This window comes from Enhydra lutris, unplaced genomic scaffold, assembly GCF_002288905.1.
Source record: "Enhydra lutris kenyoni isolate GAN:26980312 unplaced genomic scaffold, ASM228890v2 scaffoldscaffold2, whole genome shotgun sequence".
Taxonomy (NCBI): Eukaryota; Metazoa; Chordata; class Mammalia; order Carnivora; family Mustelidae; genus Enhydra; species Enhydra lutris.
In genome coordinates this window covers 30868470-30876337 of record NW_019154086.1, presented here as the reverse complement: position 1 = coordinate 30876337, position 7868 = coordinate 30868470, and the positions used below count along the sequence as shown (strand labels likewise).

General features: G+C 37.7%; 1 protein-coding gene across 1 annotated transcript in view; it reads left to right on the top strand.

The window, feature by feature from the left end:
* The first annotated feature begins 587 nt into the window (after nt 1–587).
* LOC111150679 (myeloid leukemia factor 1) overlaps nt 588–7868 on the top strand; it is a 34061-nt gene continuing 26780 nt past the window's right edge. Inside the window, exon 1 of the mRNA XM_022508223.1 lies at nt 588–660. Within this exon, the coding sequence (XP_022363931.1) occupies nt 614–660 (47 nt within the window). The 5' untranslated portion in view covers nt 588–613. The remainder of the gene's footprint in view (nt 661–7868) is intronic.

Below are 7868 nucleotides of genomic sequence, written 5' to 3'. Positions count from 1 at the left end.
TCAAGTAAGCACTGAGTACATTATTTATTAACTGTACTCAAAAACTTGTTGCATGTTTATTCTCAGTATTTGTGCACAGCTTTGGACCAACTACCACGGAGTGTTTTGGATATAAGACTCTTTCCCGTGAATAACAAAATGCTGCAAGTGACTAGACCTTTGGAAGCCATCTAGCCCAAATCTTGACCCATTTCCACTTTCCCGAAAAGTGAGTTGGGGTTCGAGGCCGAGGGCGCTTTGCCCAAGGTCACGCAGAGGGTGGTCTAATTTTTGTGTTCCTGCAGTCCTGGGAACAAGCTATCTCGTCCCCTCAGAAGACTTTACGAAGGGTTGCCTGGCTGGCGGGAAACCAAACCTCTCGCTTCCACTGTGTTGATCGCAGTTGCTATGGTAGCGGCGCGTTTTCCCCGCCTCGTATTAGTGACGTCGAGAGACCGGTGTCCAATGGGAAAATAGCTCGGCGTCACGCACCGCCTTTCCCGGCGGGCACCGCCTTCTTAGCCGGGTGAGTAGCATTGACTGCGTAGGGGAACACTGGCTCCGGTCGCGGCCGCGGCAAGTTACATCGTCTTCCAATCTGTCCGCGTCCGCCGCCGCCCGTGACAGAGCCAGCATGTTCGGGATGCTGAGCAGCAGCTTTGAGGATGATCCCTTCTTCTCGTGAGTGTCTGGGGTCGAGAGCCCGCGGTCGCGCGGAAGTTCAGGGATCTTGAAGGGAGCTATTTTAAGGGCAAGTGCGAGAAAACTGAGGAAGGCGAGAGGGAATTTGAGTAACTTCAGGAGGCGGCTTGGGGAAGAGATGGACTCGACGGCGTGAGAGGGAAGGGAGTCGAGAACTTAGGGATGTGGGAAGGAGAGGAGAGAAAGCTTGGGGGGTGTTGAGGGAGAGGAAGATTTGGGGATGTGGGAGGGAGGGGAGAGAAGGGTCTGGGAGCGTGAGGTGAAGAGAGGTGCGGGCTGGCTTCCCCCCCGCCCCCGCACACAAACCTAAGTGCCCGCTGGTCTCAACTTGGCGGGACTTGGGGTGTTCGGGTTGGTTCCCGCGTTCCGAGGCCCGCCTTCGCAGCCGCAGAGCTTTGCAGGTGACGGTAACTTCTCTCTAGGTGGAACTTCTGGTGAGAATTATGCTTAGGGGACCCCTTCCACACCTGTTTCAATTCCAGATGAGAGGCAGAGAATGTCTTAGAAGATGACAGTTGTTTGAAAAGGAACACATTTTTAAAACAGGGTTTTCATAAATACGTGTTTCGGAGAGCACAGCAAAATTGGAGAGTTGTGCTGTCTCTCACGTCGGAGTGGTTGGAGGTTGCCAGGTGCACTGTTTGTTTTCTTTACTTGCTTTGTTACAAAGTTAGTCTTGTTTGTAAAGGGACTCCTCTGTCAGAAGTACAAGTAGGGCAGGGACGCAGACAGTGGGTGCATTTAACACTTCAGGTAAACAAATGTCAAACCTGTGGACAGTTCCAAGTGAATTAACGTGATGCCTTAGGAAGAAGGGATCCAGAACTTACTTAATTGCTTCATTATAAGCTAGTTTTCTTGGGTGAGGGTGTGTGGGGTTTTGTGTTTGTTCGTTTTGTTTTGTTTTAGTTCTTCCTTTGGCTATGATAAAAAATGGTAACACAATCCTAGTCGGATTCCCAAGACGGGAGGCTTTGTGATACTTTTTTTTTCTTTCTTTTTTTGACAGAGAGAGAGAGAGAGAGAGAGAGATCACAAGTAGGCAGAGAGGAAGGCAGAGAAAGAGGGGGAAGCAGCCTCCATCCCAGGACCCTGGGATCATGACCTGAGCTGAAGGCAGAGGCTTAACCACTGAGCCACCCAGGCGGCCCTTTGTGATACTTTTTTGCCCAAGTGTTTTGCCAGTTTGAATTTTGACTTGTCCTAATTTATTTTGATCGATTAAATTTTACATCTTTGTAACTTGGAGGCTTTTTTTTTTTTTAGTTTAAAATGTCAACAGTTTTCTACATAATATTGTTGTTTTTAAAGGGAAATATTATGTTGGCTTATGTGTTAGTACTATTTTTAAACCAAATAACATGAAAGTAACAATTGAAAGAATAATTGGTTAAAAAAGGATGAAATGATTAATATAGAAAAATAAAATGGTTAACATTACATTCTAAAGGTTATAAATTACAATTAAGGGGTGTATGGATTCAGAAAAATGTATAATGCTGTTTTAGTTAACTTGTTTAGGAGCTTTTGGGACATTTACAATTAATGCCATCTTGACAAGTTTTAAAATTTGTGCTATAATATGATTTGCTCTTTTAAAAGTCTCTGAAGAGTAGGGACTAACTAAATATATCCATAGATTTGTTGAGCTGTTGAAATGATTCTTATGTAATTGTGACATCACTGCAATGGGTAGTATTTAAGAAGATTATGACAACTTTTAAGTTGCATTATGTCCGCAATTATATCAAAAATAGCAATGGCCTTAACTAAACTGTGAGTGTATAATTAGTACCTTTTTTAAAACGTCTAGCAAAAGTGTAATTTAAACTCTTGGGTAACTGTCTGAGCAAAGGCAATGAACCCAAGAGTCAGGGTCAGAAATAGTAACAGACCACAAATAGTAGGCATACATCAAAGAACACTCTTCCCTGTGCTTAGGATGGAAAGGACCGTCGGTTACATGTCAGTGGGTCTTTCAGTCATCACTTTCGATAACCACCTTCAAATGCAAACAGCCATATCATAAAAATTTAGGATAAAATTCTTGTAATTAACTTTATAAAATAGATTCATCCTTATAATTTCATTTCTCCACAAATAACTGTTTAGAACGTAAACACAATTGGGCTGGGTAAAGAAGAAAAAGAATGTGTGTTTCTATTTATTTCAAGTAGTCTGCATTATACCCACCCCTTTTACTCTAACCCCAAACAAAATGAGTATCCATTACTTATATAAGTCCAACATAAGAAATTCCTAAAGGTTATAGACACCTTAAAGAACACAGAAGGGTTCCATGCCCACCATCTTTTGTATAAAAATTAGCCCTTTTGCTAACATAATGTGTCATTGGGTTCCTTTACTGCTAACTTAATACCTGACATGTAGAAGGTATTCAGTAAATATTGTTTAATGATAATCTGGTGTCCTTTACACTTTGTAAAGGACTTTGTATTGTATTGTATTTAATTTGTATTGTAGTTTGTATTGTATTGTAGTTAATCTGGTATTTAGTTGATTGCTGAAAGTATTTGCATTCAACATATGCTATTGTTGTTGTTGACACTTTCTAATTTGAACACTACCGTCGTCTAAATAACCATTAGTTCAGTATATCAAGGATGTCAATATAATAAGCACACTCTACTAATTTACTAATTATTCAAAAGTGGGCAAATACTTTTTGGATATAAAATTAGAATTATTAAATGATATGAGGCTGGTAAAATCCTGTAATCAAATTGTCCATGTTTAAAAGATTGGAGTAAAAAAAATTTATAATATCTGTAGTCTTGAATTCAAAAATGTTCATTTTCAATGTTTACCCTAAATGTTGTACCTTAAATGTTTCATCAGAAAATTAAAAGGAAACTATAAAAGTGATATGTTGAAAAAAAAAAGTGATATGTTGAAGTTTAGTGTTTTATTATGTATTTGGAACTTTTTTTTGTACCTGATGTTGCAGAGCTGAAACTCAGTGAAAGTTGCCGTACAATATACTCTTATATATACCTTCTTAAGTAAATAACACTTGTAATTTCGTCAAAAACACGAAAGCTAAAAGCTGGCACTTCTGGCATGCAATTTACTCTCAAGAATACTACTTTCCCTTCCCATTTATATTTGCTTGAGAAGAAATAGAAATGCATACGTATGGACAGGAAAATCAATTTGAGGTCCACATGATTTTGGCATCCATCCTATATCCTAAGAAACATTGATTATTTAATATAAAAATTTACCTATATCTGGTACAGTCTGAAAATTTCTACTTTGTGCAGAAACATGAACTTTAAATCTTCTGAGCTGCAGAAATGAGAGGCTGATCATACAAGTCTACAAAGGATAGCTATGTTACCACATATCAGATATTAGATATTAAAGGCTTGGAAGCAGGTTGGCAAATCCATCAGCCTTATTTTTAATTATAAATCGTTAGCATTTCCTTAAGGGTATCCTATGTATGATGATGACCAGTCTTTGGTAAAAGAACCCCTATGTATATTCACAGGGTGTTACTTTTTCCATGTCCTTGGTCTTAGCAGGAGCTGAAACTTATATATCTATAATCTTTTTAAATTAAAAAAATTATTTTGCCCTTTGGAAGTAGTTGAAGGACACTGGCTTTGACTTACACACTGAGTTGAAAGTGAATATATTCCAAGATAGGCCTTGACTGCTATTTTCTTGATTGAGAATATTGTCATAAAACAGGAAATAAAGTCACCTTTCTAAATAAGCTTTCGTGAATAATGAATGTTCAGGGTTACGCACATACTTGTTTCCGGACTTAAAAGTCTGAGGTAGGGTCTTCATCAAGATGACATAGTTTGGTGCCAATTAGTATTCTGCCTCATAAACCTCTAATTTTAATCATTTAATAAAGGCTTGAGAGTACTCCGCTAATATTTAAGGTTTTAATTTTCAGGATCCCATTTTATGTTAAGACACCTAACAGCTTCTGTGATTTTTGACACCTAAAAATTTGTTCTCAGAAATATGTTAATATAGATATTTCTTATAAATGAACTTTGCAGATTTCAAGATCATAGTTGATAGAATGAAGCACTATGATCCTTGAACTGAAAGAATTTCTAAGGTAGACTTTGGGCTTTCTGTGGTTCAGTAGGTATAAACCATTGAATTAGGAGCCAAGGAGCACAACAAGAGTATGACATAGTTGCTGGATCAAGAAATGCCATTTGGTAGCATCTAATCATATAATGCTTAGTTCTATCACTGAACATTGTAAATATCTGTATAAAAGTACTTAAAGGATGAGAGGGGGCCATAGTCATTCCTACAGTCCTTTTAATATAAAAGGCTTCTGCCATACCACCATTTTATTTTGTTTTATTTTATTTTATTTTTATTAACATATAATGTATTATTTGCCCAGGGGTACACGTCTGTGAATCATCAGGCTAACACATTTCATAGCACTCACCACAGCGCATACCCTCCTCAATGTCCGTAACCCTATCCCTCCCCCGCAATCCCCCCAGCAATCCTTAGTTTGTTTCATGGGATTAACATGGGTTTATGTTTGTCTCAGGGTTTGTCTCCTTCCCGACCCCATCTTGTTTCATTTTTTCTTTCCCTACCCACCATGACCCCCCACCCTGCCTCTCAAATTCTTCATATCAGAGAGATCATATGATAAAAAAATGTCTTTCTCTGACTGACTTATAATACCCTCTAGTTCCATCCACATCATTGCATATGGCAAGATTTCGTTTCTTTTGATGACTGCATATTATTCCATCGTATATATATATATCACCTCTTCTTTATCCATTCATTTGTTGATGGACATCTAGGTTCTTTCCATAGTTTGGCTATTGTGGACATTGCTGCTATAAACTTTCGGGTGCACGTGCCCCTTTGGATCACTACATTTGTATCTTTAGGGTAAATACCCAGTAGTGCGATTGCTGGGTGGTAGGGTAGCTCTATTTTCAACTTTTTTTAGGAACTTTCCAGAGTGGCTGCACCAGCTTGCCTTCCCACCAACAGTGTAGGAGGGTTCCCCTTTCTCCACATCCTCACCAACATCTGTCGTTTCCTGACTGTTAATTTTAGCCATTCTGACTGGTGTGAGGTGGTATCTTATTGTGGTTTTAATTTGTATTAACCTGATGCTGAGGGATGTTGAGCGCTTTTTCATGTGTGTGCTGGCCATCTGGAAGTCTTTGCAGAAATGTCTGTTCATGTCCTCTGCCCATTTCTTGATTGGATTATTAGTTCTTTGGGAGTTGAGGGTGATAAGTTCTTTGTAGATTTTGGATACTAGCACTTTATCTGATATGTCATTTGCGATTATCTTCTCCAATTCTGTCAATAGTCTTTTGGTTTTATTGACTGTTTCCTTTGCTGTGCAAAAGCTTTTGATCTTGATGAAGTCCCAATAGTTCATTTTTGCCCTTGCTTCCCTTGCCTTTGGCAATGTTTCTCAGAAGAAGTTGCTGCAGCTCAGCATACCACCATTTTAAACTGTGCTTCTAAACAGCAGGGAAACGAAGAATGGCCTATGGAAATGTAATTCATTCTTCAAATATTTCTTAGGTTTCTATTATATGCCTAATGCTGTGGACTCTATTATTGATTTGTAGAAGTCATGCCCCATGCCCTCAAGATTCTGTTAAGAATGTAATATGCATTATTTCTAGTGTCAAAACTTGGATCACCTAATATATTTTATACCTCATTGGAACAAGGAACATTTGTTTATGATCAAAAGAACCATAACCATCTGCTGATAAGCTTTTTGCCACCACAATGTATAGTGGAAGGAAGGAATTTCTCTTGATGACTGGGACTGCCATGTCAATTTTCTGAGACCCTTATGTATAAAGAATAAATTGCTTTTTACTATATTATTGTACTGGCTAAATAAAAATTGAAATTGATCAATATATTTATATATTTGAGAGTCTTAAAAACAGGACCTTATTTGGAAATAAAACTTACTATCCCTTAAAAAAAAAAAAACACCTTTTATGTCGAAATTATTCCCAATCTAAGAGTTCTTTTTTTTTGGTAGTTGGGGGGCAAACTTTATTTCTCATAGCTTGTGATAGGTAAATAATATGGAATATTATTTAGAAATAGAAAAGGTACATTTTGTGCAAAATATCATTCCATATGGTTGTGGTTTGTGTCAGCAATCCTAAAAGAGGTATGGCTATCATAATAGCATAAGTAAATTTTTTCTGATTTAAATGAAAAAGCATCTTTACAGAAAATCTGAAAACTATAGAAAGTTTGGTAAAGGAAATCATGCAACCAAGATTTTATCATTTTGGTGTATTTTGTTTCCATTTTCCATATATGAAAAATATTTTCCAAAATTAGAACAAAGCTTTATGATCACAAATACACTGTTTTCCTCTACATATGCCGCAATCATTTTCCTAGTCTTTATTCTCTAAAGTGTGAATTTAGTGTCTGCAAAGTATTGCATCCTATGGATGTATGGAGAATATTTTTTCATATAAATCTTTAACCACATTTCAAATTATTACTTTAGAATAGCTTATGTATATGAAATGACCAGTTTATAAAGTATGAAGTTTATAAAGCCTCATCATATTTCCAGTTTACTTTCCTAGAATGAAACATTAATTTTTAAGAGAATAATATGAATAGGTAGAAAAATATAAAAATGACTAACTTCTTGCCTGAGAAAAGAAACTCTGCATTAGGTTAATTTTTAAAATAATAGAATAGTTCCTTGTTACGACAAGAGATTTTTGGCTTTGGTAAAAAAGAATTCAAGGGGCACCTGGGTGGCTCAGTGGGTTGAGGCCTCTGCCTTCGGCTCAGGTCATGGTCCCAGGGTCCTGGGATCGAGCCCCGCATCGGGCTCTCTGCTCAGTGGGGAGCCTGCTTCCTCCTCTCTCTCTGCCTGCTTCTCTGCCTACTTGTGATCTCTGTCTGTCAAATAAATAAATAAATAAAAATCTTTAAAAAAAAAAATAAAAAAAAAAGAATTCAAGCTTGAACAAGAGAAATTTTAAAGTCTTATCTCTGAGCAGCTGCTGTTCTGGGTAGACAAGAATTGAACTCACTTCAGGGTCCAGCCAGATTTCTTCCTGAATGGTTTAGACAGGTGCAAAAGCCAGACTGGGAGCACAATTTTGTCTTAATGCTTTTTCCAACAAGCAGCCTTTTGTTCATGTCAC